Raw genomic sequence first — 26,018 nt, forward strand, 5'->3', positions numbered from 1 at the left:
TTTACTTTCAATTTATTATAACATGAAATTCAACCTAAGGTCTTATTTACATGATATACAATCCAAGCTGTATGCTCCTGGCTATAAGCATTGAATAAATCACCGTCCCCGGCCAGTAACAGGAGCTTCACATTTTTCTTTTATGGCATCTTCTTTCAAAAATGGAATTTCAAGTTAAATAAGCTATAGCCCAGAAATTACACTCAAGCCCTTTCACTGATTGCTGCTATTGTTTAAGTACTTTATCACCAAATCATGACATGGCATGGTGGAAATTTGCAAGTCCATATTCCAAAGCAAACTCACTTGATACACAAACAAAGATTTCTGTGCAGGTCATAACGTGGTTCTCTTTGGAATCCAGATCCACAACAAATACTACAAGGTGGTTCAAGAGCTTCATTTTTAACTTTTTAAAAAATGGTACAAGCCATTCTGAGCAGCTACAAAGTACGGCTCCTGTTGCATGGATTAAAAATGGAGCTGCAAAGGCCCCCGGAACAATAGTTTGTGATTATGTGTCGTCACTGAAGAAAATTATATGGCAGGGGGTGGGGATGACATGATTGTCCCTAAGGGCTGAAACAGACTTTTTATTTTTTAAGTGAAATTGGCATAAACCAAATTTGAACTATCTATCCATCTGTAATCAAGACTTCTATGTCAGGACTTTAGAGGAGAGAGCTGTAATTAATTCAGTTTCTGTTTAAGTGAAATAAGAGTTAACTTTAGCTGAGACACTTGTTAGCATTATATATAAACAGCGTTAAAACCTTGATGATTTTATCACAATGCATTTTGTAATAAAAAAATTCTGGTATTGTAAGTTTGTCTGTTCCAACTCCTGAGTAGCTGAGGGTGGGGTGAGAAAGAGGTGAATGCTTCTGTTACAAGCATGCCTGACCTGAAAATTTTTATAGGCATCAGGAATGCTACCTGGCTTACTGGTGCATGGAAGTTTACCTGCTTGATGGCGTGTCTCCTTGCAATTGCCTTGTTAGCCAAACAAACTGAATCCCCATAGAACATCCCTTAAGTCACCTGTTCAAGTATTGCTTTGACCTTGAGTCCTAGCAAAGGTTCACAGAAACCTACTTAGGTTTTGTTCACTAAATTTTAGAACTGGGTTGTTAATCTTAAAAGGAAATGTGGAAAACCTCACATTTTGTCAAGACTGATTCATCACTTGTTTTATTTGGGGGAGGGAATACAGCACTATAACCCAACTGTAAGCTATCACTGAATACAGACAAGAGCAAAAAGAAGGTTGAACTCTGATAGACTTGTGACAGTCTATGATAGAAACTGTTGTTCTACAAGAAATGCTATGTGATGTTATTCAGCCTGAGCTTCCAGAATTTGGAAGGGCCATAAAGTTCCCTGGGACTAGAACAATCAGACAAAACCATGCCAGCACTCCCAAAGAAACCAAACATGGACAGGCAAATATTGCAGTGCCTCCTCTTCACTCAGGAGTTTAAAGAATGTGCAGTGCTGGGCACAGGAATCACACACAATTTATTGAAAGATCATGCACAGCCCAAAGTCTCTCTTGTCTCCACTCTAGTTCCTGAGCCACCAACCTTCAAGGGATGCAGGGCCACCAGCTTTGCTGAGAAGCCAGACACCTCCATATGATCATCATCTGACAGCGGCCTTTCCACAAGGCAGAAGGGAAGAGAAGGGATATAGACCAGTTCATTGGCAGAACTGAGAGACCAATAACTTTGGCTCTGCCTCTTCTTGAACTTCTTCTCCCCCCCCCCCCAACGATTATTAGAGTAACTTGTAACTTAAACCTAAGTTTGCTTATTTCCTTCTCCCTTAGTCCTTTTCCTTTTTGTGTCATGTCTTTTTAGATTTTAAGCCTGGGGGCAGGAACTTGCTTGTATTGATCTGTAATTGCTCTGCAAACCTTTTCTGGCTTAAGGTAAGATTTAAAATTAATCAAAAAACAAATATATAATACCTTGAACAAAAAATTCTGACAAAATAGAAATTAATCAACAAAAATGTAAATCCTGAAAAGAGGTTCAGACTAACCAGCACCTTACCTCTGAATCTGAGCTATCCAGTTCAGCCAAAGTGGGAGCTTTCAAAAGTCTCTTCCGTTGTACTGTCAACTTAGTAGCACCAATGCCATTCACCTTTGCTTCTGATGAAAAGCTGCCATTCTGACAGCTTTCTGAAAGATTTTTGGAGGCCTCTGGTGTTGATACATCTAGGGGGGGAAAGAGAAAAATTATTGTGGTGGCACAGTAGAAAAGTAAACTCCACTTATACTTGTTTCTCACAGCGCAATTAATACCGAAGTTTCACAACTGTGAAATTTATCTCTTTTTTCTATAAAGTTACAGACACTGGAGTGCAATGTGGATGTGATGCGACAGAAAAGCATTAGTGGATCTGAGGAGGAAAGGAAGCATGTGACTTTCACAAATGTACTTTCAAAAACCTGATCTCATTCAAATTATAAACTAATTTGTGTTTCTAGCAGATAACCCTTTGCTCAAAGTTAAATAAAACCAATAAAATGTTAAAACTTGGGGAGCACTTTTGCCCATGTGAACCCTCCTGCACCTCTACTAGACTACAAAGCAGTTCCCCACCCCCAGTTGTGCAGAAAGGTACCTATGTCAGTAGAGCCCAAGACTCTTAATTCCAGGGTTGTGGGTTCCAGCCCAATGTTGGGCAAAAGATTCCTGTGCAGGGGGTTGGATTATATGACCCTCATGGTCCTGTCCAATTCTATGATTCTATGACCTATTTTTCACTCTCTGCCCAAATGCATATTCTGAGTTATACACACACACAAGGTTCCTTCATGGGGTGAAGCAAGTGCCTACTGTCACCTCCACATGGCCGGAGGGCAACAAGGAAGCAAACAAGATTGGCTACTAGGTGGGGAAGCCACCCCTGATACTTCTGCCCCCTGCCCAAAAATCCTTGAAAATCAAAAGACTTCCAGCACCAGCAACTGCTCTGCAATTACAAACTAAAAAACTGAAAGTCTCCAACCTGGTGCACATGGGCACCAAGGAAGGCTTGGGAGGGAGTCAGGTTCATGATTTCTGTTTACGGAATATCCCAGGCCCTGATTGGATGGGTGTTGTAAATAATCTATTCCAATTATATAAATCCGTGCTTCTATTTATAGAGGCAAATCTATTTTGATTTTGTGAAACTGTGGATAAACAAATCATCCATCCAATATTGCTAAAAATAGTTTTAGCATATCAGCAGCCAGCTACTTACACCTTGCAGAACCCAAAGGAAATTTACAAGGAAACATACACACAAACAGAAAATATAACACACACAAAAAAAGGAAAAAAAGAATAAAGTTCAAGGATAGATTGAAATGCATTTTACCAGACTACTTTTTGGTCACACTTGTAAGTATTTTGCAACTTAAGATATATATTTTAAAAAACTAGGAGTCTTGTGGCACCTAACACATTTTTGTGGACAACAGCCAACAGATGTGCGAAGGGAGCTAAGGGAGGAGGATTCTAAACAGTGAAGTGCAAGGAAAATGATATGCAGGTAAGTGCAGACTGTGATAGTTAGACTGTTTCCACCATCCTTTGCTTTCCTTTGACTTCACTCTTTACATTCCTCTTCCCTGCCAAATGTGTGTATGTACCGTATGTGTGTGTGTGTGTGTGTGTGTGTATAGATAAACATACAGACACAACTGCAGGTAACATTTGATGAAGAGGACTAGTTTATGGGGGATTGCTATGGGTCTGTTTTGTTCTTGTTCTTGTTTTTATTATGTGTTTTGTGTTTTTATTTTGTATTTTAATGCTGTGAACTGCCCAGAGAGCTTCCAACAAAGAGCATCAAACAAACAAACAAACAAACAAACAAACAAACAAACAAACAAACAAACAAACATCAAAATGAATTTGTTAGGTATTTAAGGTGCCACAAAACACTCTATTGTTTTTGCTGCAATAGACACTGGTATCCCTCTGTCATATGATATATATCCCTACCGTTTCCCAGCTTTTAGTTATCTCAAGAGAATCAAGGCCACAATGTCTTCAGACCAGTAAAAAATAGAATAAAAAATTGGAAGCAACTGCTTATAACCAATATTCAGATTGAAAATAATTCAAACAGACGGTAAAGGGCAACTAACTTAAATTTACAGCAAAAAATACAGCTAGCTATTAGATCTCTCACACACCACAAAATTACTGTAAATACAGGGCTTTTAAAGGCTGTTTTTTGTCAGTATAAACTCTGAAATGATAATTAATTAATTCAATACAGATTAATTTATTCAGACAAATGGGAAGCAATAGCAGTTACTTCTGCTGTTAGCCAGCAATTCCAAGACAAGCAGTAGTCTGGCTGCAGAATATACATTTCTCATCTTGCCAAGATGGAAAAATAGCTATCAAATATCACAGGCTGCAATCCTTTTTGGAAAACAGCTGAGTTGGATCTTTTTATAGTGCAATCCTATACATGTCTACTCAGAAGTAAGTCCATTTGTTTTCACTGGGGCTTATTCCTAGATAGGTATGCATAAGAGCCTTAATGCTATGACTTTTGGTATCAGTGTCTACTACTAAGGTGTAAAACAAGATAATACAAAACCAAAATGGAATTCACCTTTTCTTTCTAGGTACAGATTACTGTGCTTACCAAATGAATCAAAGAGAACATAAATTATATATGAACATGAGCAATCATGTACCCATATGCTGTTTGTGTTCAAGAGCAGCTTTCATTGGAAAAGACAATTAGAACAGATGCTTAGGATTTTTAATATGCTGTTTGCCTAGATATGGGTACAATCTGGAGATGACAGAAAAATAAGTCTCAGAATTGATGCTGATTTCACAATCACAAGGTGACTTAGGGATTATCCAGACTTCCTCTTCCAGGCACAGCTCTGCACGTTAAAGCTCTCTGTGTGCAGAAAACCCTATTGTTGTTTGCCCCGATTCAGTGGTAAAATGCAGGTTTGGACACAGAGCTTTAAAGCGCTGACCTGTGCCTAGAAATGTGGCACAAAAGGAATTGTGGATGAGCCCTTAGATAAGAACATGAAATGCATTCCCAATTCAATATGATTGTGTGGCTAGTCCATACTTAAACGTGTTGCTAGTTATAACTTGAAAAAGACAGCTTCAAAGCCAGGGTTATGAATTTGACTTGTTTCAATAAACCATGATTTATGATTAACCACGTCAATGTAACCCCCGATGCTGCTAATCAAAAACAAAATTAAAAAGAGTTGATGTCCTCCGTGTGGCTATGCTGGAGTAGCAGTAGGGTGGCTGGGTGGAAAAGAGGACAGGGCACCTGCCCTTCTGGAAGAGGGAATTTCATTATGTATAGCTAAACCTGCTGGAATTCCTTCTTCTTGAAAAGGAAAATGTTATGGATAGTTGTAGCCCAGAGCTTCTACACCTTACCAAATTAATCTGTGGAGGACAGAAGCCTATATTGGGATTATAGAATAGGGTGACATAAATCCGTATATGCTTTTTGTATTTTTTTTCTTTTTTTCCTTTTTTGTTTGATGTTGTCATTTTATTATTTTGGTTATTTTATTGTCTGTGTTTGTTCATCAAGTAAGAAAACTAATAAAAAGCAAAATAAAAAACACACAAATTAATCTGTGGAAATGATGTTTGACAGGTCTCCCTAGGCATAACTATGTTCACAATCCTAGTCATGAAAACCTTTGTCCTGGTTCTTTTGTCATTCTCCTTGATGACCAAGTAATTGATTATCAAGGAAATTAGAAGTCTCCTCTTTCAATAAACTGCACTAGATGGTGAGCAGGGCAGAAGTAGGGAGGACCATCTATTTCTTAGTTAACATTATGTCTTTGATCAAATCCACTTTCTTAGGAGAAATCTTAGTTCAGGCCTTTTCATTTAAAGATAAAATTCCTGATTCAATTAAGCAGCTAAATACCGGGAATTGTGCACTGATATTAAAGAATCTGTTCCTAATCTTCTTAATTTCCATAAACAGCTTCCTCTGTAACTTCCCTGTTAGTATACAGTGGGTTCAGAGAATAAGAGTTATCGTTTCCTCTGAAAATAGTTCCCTAGTGGGATCTTTGTTAAATTATTAATTACTGAATCCTCTTTGCACAGCTGGTCGAAACATCAAGTAATTTATTTGAACCATTTCAAGATCAATTGAACAACTGCTTCAGCTTCAGACTTAAAAAGTATTTAATTTACAAGCTCTATGGAAGTGGATTTCCAGTTACATTTTGGGGGAGCGGATAATCCAGGAATAGCTGGGTTAGGGGAACAATCCATCTCTCCCTTTCTTGTACCTCAGCTCTTCTATCTTCTAGTTAGAACCTGAATTCAAACCAAAATAAATGGTTTGGGGCAGCACTTCACATACATAAATAAAATTGCATATAACATGAAATACACACCCTGTCACCCTCTTTTACAAAAAACCACTGAAATGCACATCTTTAAAATAAGAAAGCAGCACTTTTAAGCTAAAAACAGAAACAAACAAAAAACCTTCCTCTCCCAACACTTCTGTCTAGCCAGCTGCTAAAACTGACTAGAAGTATCAATTAAAAGGAATGTCTAAATTTAAGAGGGGAGGAAAATGTGAACAGCAAGCATGACCAATGTAGTAACATATTCTGATAACTTTAAAGTCAGTGGCTCCATAGGCATTCCCTATGTTCCTCTAACACACATTGGCACACACCAAGAGATGGAACAGTTCTTCTGGGAGAAACCAAGTATGGCAGCAAAAGCTTAAAGAAACACCCTCCTGGAGGGTAAATGTCAGAAACCTGAGGGAACTGTAGTGGTTACAGGGTGGGAGACAACTCTCAGATGGTGGAACTGGATGGACTCACTTTCCCTCCTGTTGCAGCCACTCACTAGTTCACACAAATTCAATAAAAGCAGGCACCGCCTCCCCTTTCTGGTGACAAAGGCAGCCTCATGGAACAGGCTTCTACTGGAATGTTTGATGGGCCATGAGATTTGACTCCTTCTCCTTAGTGCTTCCCCCCAAAAAACATTCCGATTTATACAAGGGAGATGTCGTAATAAAAGTCTAAGTATAACCGGGCTGTGAAAATTATACAGCCACATATGTTTTTGGCTAGCGGCTTGTCCAATGTTGAAGGACTAATGTAGAATTGTGGTTCTGTGGCAACCTGTTGAAGTAGAAATAATACAGGGGCCTTGTTAAACCAATGGTCCTTGTTCCATCTGCATGTGCAGATTAATTCTCATGCCCTTGATCTTCCCAAGAGTCTATCTGATAGTTGACACACTTTGGTGTCACCTTCAGCAACAGGATTGTGAAGAGCAGCTGGAACTCTTTTCAGCTCTTGATAGAGATGAGGCCTTCCATTACTTACAGCCTCCTATCACATCCTCTTTACTCAAAATACTAATCTCTACTGCTGCTCAGACCATCTCAAAATGCTTCTTCATCCACATGTCCACTCTGACTTTAAGCCGTTGTTTCCTGTTACAACCCTTCCTCCAGTTCTACCAATATTCTGCACTTTATTTCCTTCCCTTCCTTTCTTGCCCCCACTCTCAGTTTTAAGACTGTAAGCTCCTTGGAGGTAAAGACTTGGCTGTTCTTTACAAATGAAATTCTAAGGTGTCACGTACAGCAATGGTACTGCATAAACCAGAGGTGTGCAACCTTTTGAGGTCCATGGCTCCCTTGACCAACTACATTCTTTCTGTGGCACCCCTATGCGGCTCAGGAGCCCTGTTATGTCACCCCTTGCCTGCAAAGCTGGCAGCCACTCACCACTTTTTGAACACCCCCCTTGTGGAGTGTTCATCAGCCTCCTCTCTTCTCCCCTCTCCTTGGGAGTCCTCTGGGCAGCTGCAGCTGCCATCACTGGTCTCTGAGCTGCCCCTCCTGCCCCAAAGAGAGATGCCTCCTCACACTGCCCCACAGGGGCCTGAGAAGCACCCCCTGGCCAGCCCCAGAGGCACCATTTGCCTGGAGAGATTGTAGCCAGGGCTGATGCAACTAACAGCTGTGCAAGACTTTGGGAGGCAGAAACGTGAGAGGGCATCAGAGGTGGGAGGGAAGGAAAGAAGAACAGAGACCAGTGTTGCCCAATGCACCCCTGACTATCATTCAAGGCACCCCAGGTTGCCATGACACACAGGTTGAAAACCACCAGCATAAGCGATTAATAATGATAGTGATGAAAATAACAGAGCCTCATTCAAAAACAAAAACTATACTTAAACTATTCGGACAAACATTGTAAAAAAATAATACAAATAAGACTACTGCTCTCCTTTTTGAGGGATTCCCTATTTGTAAACATCAAGTCATCAGACAAAACAAGCAGGGAGGTTGATGATGATGAAAGCACCAATTAACATGGAAGGAAATGGAAATATCCATTTTTAAACCATTGAATAAAACACACACATATAGCAACACAGTTAAAGAAAACTCCTCAATACAGCCTATTCTTTCTTAATCCAAAATCATGATAACTGAAGCTTGTGCTGATCATGTGCTAGCCCGCTTCTATCCACAAACTCCTCAATTTGCTCCCCAAAAGCACAACTCAGAGGAAGGTTCAGAATTCAGACGATAAAGTACCAACATCACATTTCTGTGTGATGCACGTGCCTGCCTGTTATAAAACTTTTCAAACAGAAACAGAAAAGCAAAAGCTCTTTAGATAATATTCAAATCCAAAGCATGGTTGAAATCTGTAACATGTTAAATAGTAAATCTACAGCATATTAATGTATTAGTGTGAAAGGTTATGGGCCAGATCCAACATATTACAAGTGGGTGTCCATTTGTGCAAGAGGATTTCACCTCCCTTTCCTCCCCACAGCAGCCCCTCTGGAGCAGATTTTGGGGGCATGCAGGGGGGCTGAAATGGGGAGAAGAGAAACACAAAGCATTGTTGCGCAAGCAGGCAGATATCACTGGATGTCACCCTGTTTAATGTAGCACATATAATTTTAGTAATAGAAAAAAGAGAGTACAGTGGTACCTCTGGTTACGAATTTAATTCATTCTGGAGGTCCGTTCTTAACCTGAAACCGTTCTTAACCTGTGGTACCACTTTAGCTAGAGGGGCCTCCTGCTGCCGCCGCACCGCCAGCGCATGATTTCTGTTCTCATCCTGAGGTAAAGTTCTTAACCCGAGGTACTACTTCCGGGTTAGCGGAGTCTGTAACCCAAGGTACCACTGTATCTATTGAAACAACCTCATAAGGTTATGAGTTCAAGAAAGAATAGTAAGTTCTCATTTTATCTCCCTTCCTCCTCCCCTTTTCCATGTGAATTCTCTCTCTCTTAGATTTTCAGAACTAGCCATGGCTAATGTTATGCTCTGCTTAGCTCTCCCCAGAGTTCTGAAAGCTATTTTTAATGATAGTTGCAAACTCATATTTGGTGCTTACCATGGTTCGATGAAATACTAGTACACATGTGCACTAGTATATACTAGTACGCTACATTATGGTTCAGGTCCACTGTGAGCACCTGCAATGGTCAGGTAAATGCTGGGACTCATAGGTCCCAGGAAGGCCATTCAGAGCTAATGCTAGACTCTGAAATAACTTTTCATTTTCTTTGTTAATTTTTTATTTTTTTTACCAAAGTGGTGTCCATGCTGCAAAGTGGCTGCCAAGGCTGCATCCACCCACCATCTGCTTTTCCTCAGAATGCTTCTGGGACCTGGTGCCAAGAGGTATTCTGGGAAATGAAAACGGCAGGTGGCAATACCCTCAGAAAGTGCTTCACTTTGCAGTGCACCTGTCACATTGAGAAAACATGTTAAGAAGTGACAAAGCTACTTGTTAAGCTTCCTTGATGCAAAGACCAGGGTGATATGGGAGGTCCTAGGAGGGGCTTTTCTCCTGGACTCCTTCAAACCTAGCTCTGATCTTGCCATATGAAAATAAAAGGGAAGGAAAATTCTCATGTGGAAGTGGAGGAAAACTGCATGAGCCTAGAGGCCACTGCTAATCGTGGTTAGAAGATCATGCCTGTCATTGGCTCATGTATGAAGGGAGTTCTGGACCAACACTGTTGTGGAGCATTGCACTGGTACCAACAGAACCAATCTTCTATAAATGGTTTGTGAATAAATTCCTAAGAACCCAAGAAGAGTCTACTAGATCAGGCCAATGGCCCATATAGTCCAGCATCCCATTATCACAGTGGACAACCAGATGCTTGTGGTAAATCTGCAAGAAGGATTTGAGCACAAGATGATTCTCCCACCCTGTTTTTCCAGCAACTGGTATCCAGAAGCATTATTGCCTCCAACTATGGAGGCAGATAAGAGCCATCATTTGATAGCCCTTTCCTCCGTGACTGTATCTAATCCAATTTTAAAGCTGTCTAAGTTAGTGGCCATCACTGCCTGCCACGGGTGCGAGTTCCATATAACTTTGTGCTGCATGAAAAAGTACTTTCTTTTATCTGTCCTGAATCTTTCAAGATTCAGCTTCATGGAATGTCCACATGTACTAGTGTTACGAGAGAGGGAGAAAAACTTTACTGAAAAACTTATTCCATGCCATGCATAATTTTATACTTGTCTATCATGTCACCGCTTACTCACTTTTTCTCTAAACTAAAAGTCCCAAATGCCGCAACCTTTCTTCATAGAGGAGTTACTCTTTCCCTTTGGGTGCCCAGTCAGAGTAATGGGTGTTTACTCAAATATATTATACTAGCTCTGCACTCTTCTATAACTACAGTATTTTTTTAAAGAAATGTTTACACAAATGCTAATGATTTTAGCGTGTATATCAGATGATATTTAAATTAATCTTAAAATCTGCAGACTAGGATTTGGAAAAACATCCTTCAGATGTTTTTCTTACATTAAACAAAGAAATGGAATGGAACACGATTTACAGTTATCACAATAACCACGTCAGGTGCTGTAGCACTTTTTACCTGACAAGTCAAAACTGTAAGACATGCTAAGAGGCCGGATTGCTGGAAAAAGAAAAGAAAAGAAATCAAAATGACAAAAGAAAAACAATCTGCTTTTAAGGGAACACAAAGAAAACAGAAGGTTAGTTTAAATGAGAGACATTTCAAATTTTATTATACAGGCCAATCTAAATCTGAAATGAGTCAGACACTTTTTCTTTACAGCAGTAAAGGTGTAAGTGTAAACACTGCAACAGCATCATGGGAGGTTGGAAATACATTAACACCTGGATCCTAAACATATATTTCCCTGGAAGGGCTAGTTTAGCTAATATTAACTCCACATGCAGAGCACAGTGAGTATGATATTTAAAAGATCTTTACTGCATGTGCAGCCCCCAATATGCACGCCTATAATATACCTATCATTGTTGCACATTCTCATCAGGGATGATGCTGGTGTACAGATACTATGCATAATTGGGCTGGACATGTGGTGATAATCTTTTAAACATTACACTGCCTTCACATTACATAGCCATAAGTAAAGGCTTTCCTGAAGCCTGCATGCAGGATTAATACCTTCTAATTTGGCCCGAAGTCACATCGATTCCAGTAAGGGCCACTTGACAGATGACAAATTACTTAAATGAGTGTAGAAAATTGCATATAAATCTTTGTGTACAGTGTCACATACAATAAATACACATTTATTTTGCTTCACATGTTTAACTGCAAGGAAGTTCTGACTGCTAGCAGGTTTCTGTGGCATACACACATGGAAAAACAGACCTGCATTTTTTCAGTTTTGATTTTGTAAATTCTATTTTATATTTCAAAATTATTTTGGTATAGGAAATTTGTCATGTTAGAAGTGGCTATGAATGTACTTAGGATCACTGGTAAAGTAAAAAAAAAAAATCCTGTCATAAAGATGCTGCTGAAAAAGTTATACTGTAATAGAAATACATGCATAAATACATAAGGAGGGTGGGGGAGGGTGGCAAACATTATGGCACTACATTTCAAGGAGGTAGGCACATGCAATTGCAGAGGTACTCAAAATAGTTTGGTCAATTAATCTCAGTACTGGCATAAAATTCCCGACTCTACTCCCAACTGTAAATTGCCAAATGCACAAAATAACTATTCTTCAAAGATATCTACCATTCTTCTGATGAGAATAAGGTCATCTTGGTTGTAAAAAGAGCAGTTATTGGTGATTATAGTGTTTTCTCTAAATGCTTAAAGTGCTTCACATACTTCACTCAGTAATCCTTACAACAACCATGGAATGTAGGCCTGTATTATCCACAAATTACAGACGCGGAATTAAGATTGAAAAATGGTGGTCTGCCTAAAGCTGCCCAGTATGCTAACATTTGAACTAAAACATGGAAAAGGGCCTTATTGGGTTACAACTCATGCTTTTAACCAGTTGACTATATATGCGCTCATGAAAACTGAAAATAGGCAACGGCTTGCACTGCTGGTGCATAATTATATACTGTAAAGTTGGATGTGTAAATAGATAACTTGAACAGCAATAGTATTCACACTGAATATTCTGACACTATAATTTAGGGGTTGCTAAACTCCACTTTGGAAGAAAAGATCCATCCTCCCTAAGCAAATTTTTCTGCCTTCTGGCAGCAGCAGTGAAAACAACAAAAATTAAAGTAACACTGTGCTGGTATAGGTGGAGCCTAGTGCCCTGATGGGGATGAAGATGGTTCCCTCCCCATTTATAGGCACTTCCTTCTTTATTGCCTGTGACATTAATAGTAGATACACAAATCCTCTCACGGTGGTGCTGTTTTATGACTTTTAAATAAAAGTTTTAATATGTGAGAGTTTCAGCATTTTTTTAAGTGTCAGACAGCAAATATCTCTCTCCAGTTGCATCAATGCCCTATAATTTCATTGACTTGTTTTTATTTAGTTTTTGAGAGGATGTGTGTTCATGTGTCCAATGCTGCAGCATATATCTACCTTGATTTTTATTAATGTAGAAAGTGGTATGGGTATCACACACACTCTTCTCCAAGCTGTTACATGTGGGCTAGATATCACACTATTGCATTTAAATGGAATCTTGTAGGACTACTGTGCAGAAATTGAAAGAGAAGTTAAAAACACACACCCCATACACCAAAAGAATAAGTGACATGTTGCTTTGTACAAAAGGAAAGCAACCACTGCTACTTGTCAATAAATTAGTGGAAAACTACTCCACGTGTCCAGCAAAGAACATTGTGGCAATTATATTTTCCTAGACCAACATAAGAAAAATGAAATAACTGAAAATTGAAATAGCTGGTCTAAATCACTGATAATTATTATTATTTTAATAAATACAGAGCCCATGTGCCTTTTAATAAGCAATCAGAACTCCTGAGCTTGCAGGCATTCCATTTCACTTTAATGACTGTTCTTATGAAGAGAGCTCAGTGAACATACTGGTTTTTTCACGCCTGCAAGAATCAAGCAACTTAGGTACAATCGCCACCTATCAAAATTAGCAGGCTGGGTTTTGTTTAGCAATTTCCTTCCCTCTTTAGCCCCTTACTCCCCACACCCCCAAATCAGCACAAAAGGACATTTCAGAACAGTGTGCAGGTGTGTGGGGAATCACTGGAGAATGTCTCATTCCCTGTTCTCATGATAGAAGGCTCTGCTTCATCAATGAGCCTTCAGTAAGCGGAAGGACACCAGTTGGATACAAGCCATTAGCAATAAGCAATAATTTCATCAGCAGAGTACCACCCAGGACTAATATAATCAAAATCGAAATACCTAGCCTGCTGCGCCTGATCTCATCAGGAGAGACGGGTCTCAGTTTTCTTTCAGACTTGATTTCTTCCAGTATTCTTTCATGGAGGCTACGTGGTCTTGGTGGGGTTGGTTTTAGTTTTCTTGCAGAGGCCTTGTGAACATTAATATAAAAGTAGAGAATTGATGCCAAACACTTCACAAGAGATGTGTACAGCAAATTATTATCATGGTGAAGTCTTTCGTAAACTAAAACACACATAGGGTTATGGGATGGATTCAGGCATTGATCCAGACAGGCTTATATAATAAACCTTACTGATTCTTAACTAGATCAAATTCAAGATAGCAGGTCTGATAGACTTTGTTTCTTCATGTTGTTTCTCCTCAGTGCTCAATGCAAAGGCAGCTAATTTTTTTGGTAGTAATTGTACTTGCCCCATTTAGAAATTAAAGTATTCCCCCATCCCTTTTTAAATAAAAAGGGTATATTCATCAGGAACTGGGCATGACAGGGTAAAAAACAACAACTAGGAGGCTACAAGTTAATTGGGAAATATGATTTATAGTGAATTAAAACCTCTCCTTCCTTGAATCAAGAAATACAGGTGCAAATAAAAATTGATATTGGAAAATGTGTGGACAGAGTCAGGAATGAAAAAACCCAGCAAGCAAACAACAAGGCTAGCTGAAATAGGTTTGTAAGGAATGCGTATTAATTCAACAGGGAGTCTGGCAGCAATAAAGTTAGTGCTTTTCTGAATCCTATGTATGTTAAATACCAAGGGGAAAAGATAGCATAACCAAGAGGAGGAAGTGCATTTGGGCATACCTGTCCCTGGTTAAATGGCCCAACAAGTGTGTGAGAAATTAAGAGAGGCAATGTATGGGCAGGAATTGGCCACAGAAGGGAGGAAGAGTACAAGACTCAAGCTGAGAAAACCTACTGAGAGCAATATACTGTGAGCAGGGAATTCTGATTAGAAGGAAAGTGAAAATACCAGAGAGTTTTATTTTAAAAGAATTCCTGTTACTTGTTTTAACTTTCTATGCAAGCATTATAAAGCTGAAAGGGGATAGATTATATGGAAAATGTTTGTGTTTTCTATTCTACAGCATTTTTCAGGTGAGAAGTGGTAGGAGCATCAATAAAAACAATTATTGCAAACAAAATATATTTAAAAGCTACATCTTAACTAGGAAAAGGCACATATCAGATTACATACTGGATTTAATGGAGGTCGAGATCGGATAAAGTCCAAGATAATATCATGAGCACTCTTTTTTAATCGTGGAGGGATATCCCCATTGACCTGAAAGAGAGAAAACTAATGTTTTATCTGCATATCTGTATCATCTGGTAATTTGAAAATGGAAACAGGGCAATGCATCCTAAAACCATCATAATCACTGAAACGCATCAACAGTCTTCAATCAGCTAAGGGGTGCTGAAGATAATAGCACGTTGTTTGACATTAAGAATTATCTTTGATGAATCAGACCAAAAATCCAGAACTATCACAACAGCCAAAAAGAAGCAAGGCACAATGGGACGAATTCTGCTTGCTGCAGCCATTGGCAACTTCCACCTACATATTGCCTGCATTTCACCCACCCACCCAAATTGCCAAAATGATCATAACAGCAGCTGCTGGTCCAGCATTCTATTCTCACATAGGCCTGAAGGCCACAAACAGAATATGAATGCAAGAGCACTTTCCTCACTTGTGATTCCCAGCAACAAAGCTGTTATACGCCCTATAAGGCTTTTTCTGCGTGGGCCCTCTCTCTGTGTCTCCCTCTGTCTGTTTCTTTCTCTCTTTTACTTACTTACTTACTTACTTACTTACACACACACACACACACACACACACACACACACACATTCTCTCTCTCTCTCTCTCTCTCTCTCTCTCTCTCTCTCTCGGCTCTCAAATTTCAGCGGTGCCCCATGCAATGCTAAAATTCAGCACCCCCTGCCTCTCGTGCTCTGTTCTACACCATTGTTGAAGCATCCCTTGTGGCACCAGGACCCAGTGTGGACAAACCAGTCGCACAGCCTTTAAAACTGCCTCTGCACACACCATGGAAGAGGAAGCAATTTCCAGAGTGGTCTACAGAACAAGAGCGGGCCTGCAATGTCCAGAGGTCTGCATAATGCCATCTATACAAGCTGCAGGGTTTCCACCACTATTCTATGGATATGTGTGGAATCATAAACCTGACTTTCACCAAAAGACACAGTGAAAGGTGGTCATTTCTTTTTTAACTTTGTTGTCACAGCTTACCATAACTTTCCTTAAAGTATAGCGTTTGGATCGAATATCATCCATCAGCATCTCATACGGAGTGAGCTGATACTCTATGGGAAGAGGATTGAACTGACGTTCTTTAACTTTCTTCAGTTTCACACCATCTCGCAAGTCTCGCATGACCTGCACCCAAAACTGAGCCTGAAGAATCAAGAACATTAATATTTTTCAGAATCCATAATCAAATGTTAGCCCACTAAGAAAAATAACTAAGCTGATCCAAAACATAATGATCACTAGTTTAAATTAACTTTTATAACTTTTTCTTAGTTATGGTTCTAAATATATAATTTTATAAGCTTTTATAGGTATTATATAAATTGTATAGATAATGTTTATAAATTTATGATATTCTGATGCTTTTATTGTACACTACCACAATATGTTTAAAGAGTTGGAGGTTTGGAAATATGCTTATCAATAAATAAAAACACATGAACAGTAAAAAAACCCAAAAAACACTCCACAATCGTACACTATATTTGGCCACAATATTTAGTGTATTATTTACAAGGCAGTATTACCCAATCAGCAGTTTTTAAATCATCAAGATCAGCGCTGGAGTCATCAGTTCCTTCTCTGTCCATTTCCTGCATCTTCTTCAAATTCTGCAGGTTAAAATAAAAGGTAGATATGTTGCAATGAAACAGCAGCAGTATGGTCAGAATAGATCAGAACCAGCCCTTTCATAACCAAAAGAGGCTTTACACTAGTGGAACGGCATCTTTGAATCTCAGCCAATATATTTGCAATGTGGGCAACAGATGATGAATAGAGTGGGGATCAAGTGGGGCCCAGAATCAAAATGGTAGAGACAGAGAAAGGAGGGGCACAGGCAAGAAAACAACACAAGGTTAATGAAAGGGGTTCCAGTTGTTTCAGTTCTCCCTTCAACCCTTGTTACTCTGGGTTTGATGTCAATGCAGGACTTCAAGAATGGACTCTGGCTTATCAGTGTTGGATCAGTGGTTGCTAAAAAAAGTTGTTATCCATGACTTGATTCAGAATGACACTGCTGACCTGAGATATAAGAGGGCGGTATCAGCCTTGAAGCATGTGCTACTGGCTAGCTGCTTCTAGGCAGTTAGATTTGCAGATTATTACCTTTAGAAGGTCTATATGGTCTAACACTGGGGGCCTATTAATATCTGTGAGTGGATGCATTGGTTTCTGTTGTATATGGTGGGGTACCCATATACCTAATATGAAATGTACAGTATTTGAACTTCCTGCCCTATCTCCAAGCTATTCACCGTACTACCACCACCACCACCACTAATAATAATAATAATAATAATAATAAATAGCTGACATTTGTATAACATTTTCAGGTGTTAAAAGCACTTCACATACATTAACTAGTTGTAATATTTACAACAACCTTATAATCAACCTTATAAACTTGTAATATAAGGAATGAAATATGATCATCTGTTGTTTAAATTGGCTTATTGCTAGATTTCTAGACCTGGCCTTTTTAAAGGTACTTTATTTAACTTGATGTAATAGTGTCATATTTGTCACAGTTTGTGTCAGCTGAAGCCATGTGTATATGTTTCCCTTCTATTGTTTTCTTATTATTTCCTGCATCTGTATATAAATTTTTCCACCAAGGAGATTTGATTATACACTGCTCTGCTTAACACTAGAAATCTCTGCACCACTGCCAATTGAAAGTTTTGTATAAATAATGTGACGCATTCCATTATAATTTCACCTAACTGAAACCTGAATTTCACTTATTGTTGTTTCGGGTAACTAAACTAACTTTTTGCTAAGAACATGTTGTAAAAAGCTGCTGAAAATTTAAAGATCCCAGAAAAGGTTGACATCTGTTGGGAAAGATAATACAGGGAAATCTCCCCTGAGAGATCATTTGAAAGCTTGAGCCATTGAGGGAGATTGTATTTCCTTCTTTATTTTAAAGAACAAGTGTTACTGCTTTCTATACAAAAAGACAGATAATAGACAGTTTGGATGCTTGATGTGTAAACTTTATTGAGTAAGCATGTTGTTGCTGTTGTTGTTGTTGTTTGTATTACAGACTTGTAAAACCAATTCACCCTGACTGCTTTATTATGATGAAAAACTAATGAAAATGAACATTAGGGCAGTAAGTTTCATGGCAAGAGGTTTAATGACATCACTACTTCCAGCAAATTAGTCATGTGCACAGTCAGCTTTTGCAAAAATTATGCAGAACAAGTTTCTATTGAACTCAATCTGGGGGAAAGGCTGTAATTCTGAACAAAATGCAATGAGTGCACTTCCAGAGCAGGCTCACCACACAAATTATATACATCTGTACACATTCTAGTTTTATCATATCAGCATGAAAAAATAGACCCTGTGGATGACATTGAACAGAAGTCGAATCCTCAAATGAGATTTGTTGAATTGACAGGAAATGGCTCATTCTTTATTGAACCAAAGGTCACTGCAGCATTAAATCAGAGTGCACACTCTAAACCTCTCCAGAGAGCAGTTATTTTAAGAGCTTTCTGGTCACCACAAATTTAAGTCTATCAATGTTTTTAATATACCACCTATAAGAGAAATGCTAAAAGCTGCAATATTAACTTCATTTACCTGGAAGTAAGCCCCACTGAATTCAGTAGGACTTACTTCTGAGTAAATAAGGTTAGGATTGTACTGCAAGTCACTGTCAAGGTACATATCACTATATGAACCTTTCATATCACTAGAAAGGTTCAAATATAGGAATATTTCCAGAGAGAGTAAAAGCCATAGGCAGGGTAGGTCTGGAAGAGGACGAGGAAAGGGTCTAAAAATCCTACCTATCAAGTCCAGTGGGAAGCATCATCCTTAAAACAGAATGTCCTCCAACCTATTCTGGCAAAAATTAGCTTTTTTGACATAGTATGTGTACATATTAGTGTACAGAAGAACGAAACAAGTCTCAAAAATGAGTAAAGCAAACACTCATTACTTTTACCATGCTTACCTCTCTTGCACTTTTAATTCTGGCCAAGAATGTGTACAGCTCCATTGTTTCTGCAAATAGTGCCCGGCACACTGCTTGATAGTGATTTGGTGCCTCTGATCGAGTTGGCAGATGAGCAGCACAGAGCTAGGGGGGAACAAATGTTTTAATGCATATAAGCATCATTGTTCTTGCTTTATTATTATTATTATTATTATCATTATTATTATCATTATCATTATAGTTATATTTGTATACTGTACAGCCCTTCATCTAAAGATCACAAAGATCAAAAAATACATAACAAAGCAAAAAACAAAAACAAACCAATAATGCCCTTCCTACAAACGCATTTAAGGGCTATAGAATGTTCAATCAGCCAAAGGCATAGATACGGAGAAATGTTTTTGCCGGGTGTCTGAAGATATATAATAAGGAGCCAGGCAACCCTCCCTGGGGAGAGCATTCCACAAATAGGGAACCACCACAGAAAAGGCTTGTTCTTCTGTTGCTGACCTCTGGGGCTCTGGTGGAATGGGCACACAAAGAAGGGCCTCAGATTATGATTGCAGGGCCCAGGTTGGTTCATGCGTGGTCCTTGAGGTATTGTGGTCCTGAGGCATTTAGAAAGAGAACCTAAAATGCCTGCACTTAAAATATTATCAAATATACAAATGCACGCACCCACCCACCATTTGTACTATAGTGCATGCTTATTTTGATTATTCTATCACTTGGTAGACATGGAATAAGACTGGAATGCGATAAGGTCTGTGCATAAGCTAGACTACATTACAACAGGAGCAAAAATAGAAGTGGAAGTGCTGCTTAACTAAATTTCTATGGGAAGCTTTTATTTTCAAACAGCTTCTGGGATGCCTAGAAACTGGGTTGCGGTATTCAGTTTTTGCTTAGATCACTAAGAAGATTAGAGCATTTCCATCTACATTCAGAGGTCACATTATGTAAACAGGGGAGTCTTGCCAGCTTCTCTCTCTGGGTTCATTCTCATTTGAGTAGGGAGCACAACTCTCCCAGCCAGCCTGGTGCTAACAGAAATCACAACTATCAGGAAAGATCAAACAAAACTTCTGGCTCCATTTGAATGTACTTCATCAAGAGTGAAACCAAATTACAACAAAATATTCACAACTGACTGACTTCTCAGAGCTCACTTGGCTTCTATATAAGCATTTTCAGATAAAGCCTTGAAATCTGCACCACAACAACTCAGTCTGTCTGGGATCAGAGTTCAAAAGATACACGCTTGCTTCCACTTCTAATCATCATTTGAAAAGAGCTGTATTACTGTTCTCTTTTCTCTAGAGAGTGAAAAAAATTCTTTCCCATGGGACCAAAAAGACCAACTAATGACAATTCTCTGATTAAGCAGCAAAAATATAGCCTGAATAATGTCATGCATTTGCTGTAGAACTGAAAGATAAAACACATTTCACCAAATCTTCATTTCAGAGACAAAGCAAAGGCCTTATGTGAGCCCCTCACTTCAACCCTGGGAGATGGAAACATAACATACACTCTCCATGCTGTGTATTTTTATTCACACAGTCAAAATCTATTTACTGGTTCTTGCCTTTCCTCTCTGATACTAATACCTGCCATCTTCACATCCTTTCAGCCACACAGGCATTTGTGATAAGAAAACCAGGCAGCTGTCCCTAAGTCATTTCTCTCCTTCTACATCAGGGGTGGGGAATCTCTGGCTCCAGGCCAACTTTGGCCTGCCAGGAGGTCCAATTTAGCCCACAAGGCAACTTTCTCCAAGCCATGTATGCTCGCCCATCAGCTGAGGTCACTGGTGATATCAGCTGATGAGTGAGAGGAGAGGGTTTAATCCTGAATTGGCTGCATGCCCTGTTCCAAGCAGTAGGATTTAATCTCGACTCATTAGCTGATGAGCAGTAATTAAAGCGCTTCTCAAAAGCACTGCTTGAAACAACTTCTGTGCTTCCTCTGTGTGCGTGAAGGCAGCAGTGTGGTGGGGAAGAATAACCTGGTCTCCAGAAATGTTGTTAGACAGCCTTAGGGCCAAACTAGACAGGAGAACCATCACTGATCTCCTGTAATTAAATATATATATATTTGAGAAACTGTTTTATGCCTTATATACCCAGCAGGTCACTGCAGTATGTGGGAGAGCTTCTGCTGCAAACTCCAAAAATACCCGAAGCCTGCTCCACGATGACTCAGAGCAGGACTTTTGGTGTGTTTGCCCACCTAAGGAGCAGCATTCTTGTTGAGATATGACAGGTGTCCACTATCTGCACTTTCTGGAAACAACTGAAGACACTTTTGTTCTTCTCAGCTGAATGAAGGAAACTCTGCCACAGGCATTGGCTTTTGTTTTGGTTTTTTTAAAATCTACTTTTTGGTGGTTTTGTTATTGTGCATCACCTTGAGATGCTTGAATAGAAGATTAATCAATTAATAATAATAATAATAATAATAATAATAATAATTTAAAAACAGCTACCAGCTTAAATTGGGGCCATGGCACAGGGTGGGGTGTGTGCGCGCGCCAGTCTAAATTGCCTACCACAAAAAGCTGTGTTTTGCCCCACAAGGGAAAATATACAGGTACCTTGTGGCACCTAGTTATAGTATACATGCGGAGTCTGAATTATTGTCATTCTTCTTATTTTTTGATTTTTTACCACCCTTCACCATAAGATCCCAAGGGGGGGCGTGTTACAGGAATTTAAAATTCAATATGAAAAACGTTTTAAAAGTGATCATTTTTGCATAACTCTTTACATTTTAAACTAGAAAAGAAGTAATGTATATGAGTGTTTTAAAATTAAAATAAAATCACATGAGCCGTCATTTTCTTTTCTATTTTAAAAGGTTTTTTCAATATAATCAAAAGGAACAAGTCTTGCAAGAACCTATATGAAAAATTATTTTAAACATATATTATTACTACACACTATTGAATCTAACATGTACTCTTTGTTTTTAAAGAGGCATATCTTCTGGCTGCATATGTTTCATACTTGGTAAAGAATAAGAGCAGGATAAAAATATACTTCCAAAACTCCCACAAATGTCATAAATAAATATACAATAATTTACTCTAGAGAAGAGGCCTATTTTCAGAGCAAGGTGGCTATTATTAGAATGCCATATAAAATGAATCTACCAACATAATATTAAGCAAGCAAAATGTGCAGCTATATTCTATTGTTTTAGAATTCAGACCTGCAGTTTATGTATCCTTATGTAAGGCATTAAAATGCTGCTCAGTATGTAGGACATGTTTTGTCCTTCGTTAGATTGTTTTCTCAGCCAAAAGACAGATTTTGAATTGCATGACCAGATGCAAGTTGTTAGTTTGCTTTTTATAAGACATCAGAACAACGGACATCTACTTGTGTATGCATGGGATAACGCCTTACTTGTAAACCTTTTGTCTCGGGGGTTAATTTATTCCCTCTGATTCAATTAATAGGGTCTAGAAGAAAATACCAAAGTTTTGGGGAGGAAACTTCAAGGGGGTGTGTGTGGAATCTGGTTATTGGCTTCCCATATTGTAACCATAATTAATACTGTGTTGGTACTTATAGACAATGTATTGTCCAGGAATGACATGAAATCTCCAAACTTCCCTTGAGATTCAGTGCCCTTTGATTTAGTCCAAACTTCCCTTGAGATTTAGTCACTTTAAACAGTGACTAAAACAAAATCGGTCCTGGAGAAAAGGTATAGAACAGTGGAATCAAATAACATGACATTTTGTTTCAGATTGTAGCTCAGTGTAGCACTTTGCAGGGTTAATGCATTCTCTGTGTGGGGGAAGGGATTACTGTAACCACCTGGGAGATAGCAGATGGTGTATGGACCCTCTTAAGAGGATCCAAAAGAAGCCGAGCCTAGCATTACCTCAAGGACACAGTTGCGTAGAAACTGCAATGGTAGGAAATGTACAGTAACACTGTGGTTAGGGGCTGAGATTACTAACTTGATCCAAGAACTAACATGGTCCTATTACACTGAAGTCTCTGATTGCATTACTGTGCATAAACATACTGATAATCATTTCCTATAAGTCATCTACTACTACAACTAAAAGCACAGCATGGGTTAAACGAGAAGCTTTGAGTCTGAGAAGGTTTGGAAAGTCCTAGGGAACCCCCCCCCCAAAAAAAAAGAGACACTAAGGGCGCACCCACACTTTCTAGGCACAGGACTTGGATTTCTGTGTCCAAGTTTTTGTGTGTGTGTTGTGTTTTTTTTGTCCTGCTGCTTTTCCCAGGAAAGCCAGCTGTTTACTGTTGAATCAGAAGGAACAGTGGGTTTTCTCTGATAACGTGGTGGGACAAAAATACAAAACAAAACTGTTCAGACAGGGACCTAAAAATCTCAGACCTGTGACTAGAAAGTACAGCAGAAAAGAAGTGTGGATGAGTCCTAAGTGCTGGATTCAGACTTGCATTCAGCTGAGTTCTGCTTGTGCTGGAGGAGGGAGGACAGGAAGTGGAATAGTGTGAGGCACTGCAAGGACAAGGAAGAATCAATAAAGCTTGCATCCTCACACCATTGGTGAGGAAACCACTGATGGATAATGACCCCTTCTGCTCACAGGCAGTAAACTTTGGATCCAGCCCTATGAAACTGTTACCTGTTATGTTGTGGGTGTTTTTATGGGTGTTTTATTGTTAATTGCTTCACAGGAAGCAAATAATAAATGAAATGAAATGAATGAATAATATGGTTTATTGTTAAAATTTGATCTGAAAGGCAAAGATTTCAAGGTTAAAAATTAAGCAAAGTCACAACGACATTTATTAGGGTTGCCAAAAAGTAAAAGTTGTTTAGGCTTTTTTTAGGAAGAGCCTAAGCTGTTTCTTTCTTTTTCTTTGGAACAAACCAAAAATAGTGCTTTTAGAGTTGCCATTCACCTGGGTTTTCCATGACATTTTGCCAATTCAGCAATATTCCCCCCTGACGACATTTTTACACCTTAAAACCAGGGCATGTAAGTATGCATGTGTTATGTGAGCCTGAGGGGCTAAAAGAACAAACCCCAAATCAGCATGCCACTGCTGTAATTTGTGTGTTATTGGGTCACTTCCAACTCTATGAATCTATGTGGTGCCCATTTTTTCTGTTTTTAAAAAAGGTTTCTGAACATTTAATACTGCAGTCAGTCTGCATCCAAGTAAATGGAGCATGAAGCTTCTGCATGCAATTGTGTACTTGACTTGGCCTTGGAGAATGTCTGAAGGAGCAATTTTAGTAGATTGATTTTTGCTGGAACACAAGGACATTTTTACTGTGAATCCAAAGCAGCCTTAGCTTCATCTCCAACCTGCAATATTAACAGTAGACTACACTGCAATACCACTGTAAACTGCTTTCCCCCAGCATATCCCTCTAACCTACAAAGGAGAATGTAGCCTTTTCCTCTTTTACTGCAGTCTGAAGAAAATCCTTCCTCTGAAATTATTATTCCTGTTAGCACCAAATGGGGATTTCCTCCCAAAGGAAAGAGCAGCTTCCAAGAAACAATATGCATTTAATGTCATGCTTAGTTCCCCCTAAATTTTTTAGACAATAAGGCATGTGTCCTCAGCAGAGATGAGCTTAATACTGCAAGGATTCTGAGGTATTAACTGGAATCATTAGGGCTCCATTCTTCTCAAATTTACTTAAGAAATAAGGATAACAGAAGCAAAACAGGTTTGCACTGGCAGACTAATATGTGGAACTTTCCACAATGTGAATGAAAACTTGGATCTCCAACCTCAGAGCTATAGCAGAATCAATTGGACTGTTGTCTACTGTAACCAAAGGAACAAAGAGCACTAGAACACAAACTCTATGCTAAGAGGTACAGTTTTCTATGTACTTCTACAGCACAGTGATTCAAAGTCATGTTTGCATAGAATGCCATTATAAACAGAAATCAAGATTTAAACTATCAAGCACATAATATGAATCCATCAACAAAATGCAGGGTGGAAAGTGGTGTGAACAACAAGAACTAGAATTTAGAACAAGAACTAGAACAAGAACTTGCCAGTTCCAAGTCTCAAAATCATAATTCAAAGGTAACTAATGCTATAATGTGCTTCAAAAACAATATCTGGTGTACAATATTTCCTTTCCACAAAACACACAACTATAGTTTCCAATCCAAAAAACCCCCAGACTACACAGTCAGCAAAAGTAATACCCAAAAGGTGAAGTAAATTCTGAAAATAAGTCTGAACAGCTTATTTTGATAAGTTTTCTTTCTGTGGTTACTAACAATTGTGAAAGCATATGAGATGCTATGCTTCCAGTGAAATTTAAATTTAAAGCATACCTAAAGATTTAAGCCAGAAACAAGATGGTTGACATTTCCATGGATGACATTTCCATGGACAATAATTGTTGGCCATTCTGTGATGGAGAGTTACTTATGATCCAAAGTCAATATTTCATGATCAATCATTACTTTCACAAGAATGTACAGTGTATTTTATTCCCATATTATCTGAACATCATGCCTGGCTTCTGGAGACTTTCCAACTGAAAGTGTGAAAAGTAGAAGTTCCATAACACTGCCATGCTCCTGCTGACATTATGGTTGATAATGTATTGCTGATGGATTTATAAATTTCTGTTTGCTTTGTCATTCTTTGCTGCTAACTGTTTTTACTGTAATGTATACAGCAGCTATGACTTTGCATAACACAAGCTTTTCAAGTGCAGCTGAATAATGTATTTTGTCCTTATTTACTGAAATAGGAAAATTAATAGACCTATTTCAAATAAAATGTTCATCGCATAGTGGTGAACATCAGAAGACTATTAATTGTGTTACTTTTCCAATTTCTGTGATTTTCTCTAGAGCCGCTCTTTAATCAGCACAGCTAAAACTTTAAGGACAGTAAAGTCTATGCTCAGGGATGAAAAGAAGAGATTGACTTGCTGATCCTCAGTTCAGATTATTTGCTGTCTTATCCAATTTGCCTGGGTGGATTTAACACCATCATGCTGATAGTGAAACTGAAAGATGCAACCCACTCCGCAGTGTACCGGTACTTATCAGTGTTAAAGTCTGGACAGCA

At 38.8% G+C, this 26,018-nt stretch overlaps 1 protein-coding gene across 7 annotated transcripts in view; it reads right to left on the reverse strand.

Moving 5' to 3' along the window:
- SPIRE1 (spire type actin nucleation factor 1) overlaps window positions 1–26,018 on the reverse strand; it is an 81,446-nt gene that overhangs the window by 21,141 nt on the left and 34,287 nt on the right. For 4 of the 7 annotated variants that reach the window (XM_077933175.1, XM_077933174.1, XM_077933177.1 and 1 more), the window contains exons 4-10: window positions 18,964–19,089; window positions 16,523–16,606; window positions 15,975–16,139; window positions 14,913–14,999; window positions 13,711–13,840; window positions 10,936–10,977; window positions 2,055–2,221 (exon numbers count right to left, since the gene is read on the reverse strand). In XM_077933175.1, the coding sequence (XP_077789301.1) occupies window positions 2,055–2,221; window positions 10,936–10,977; window positions 13,711–13,840; window positions 14,913–14,999; window positions 15,975–16,139; window positions 16,523–16,606; window positions 18,964–19,089 (801 nt within the window). The remainder of the gene's footprint in view (window positions 1–2,054; window positions 2,222–10,935; window positions 10,978–13,710; window positions 13,841–14,912; window positions 15,000–15,974; window positions 16,140–16,522; window positions 16,607–18,963; window positions 19,090–26,018) is intronic. The other 3 variants (XM_077933176.1, XM_028737386.2, XM_028737388.2) reach the window with 1 other exon arrangement.

Source organism: Podarcis muralis, chromosome 8 (genome assembly GCF_964188315.1).
Source record: "Podarcis muralis chromosome 8, rPodMur119.hap1.1, whole genome shotgun sequence".
Lineage (NCBI taxonomy): Eukaryota > Metazoa > Chordata > Lepidosauria > Squamata > Lacertidae > Podarcis > Podarcis muralis.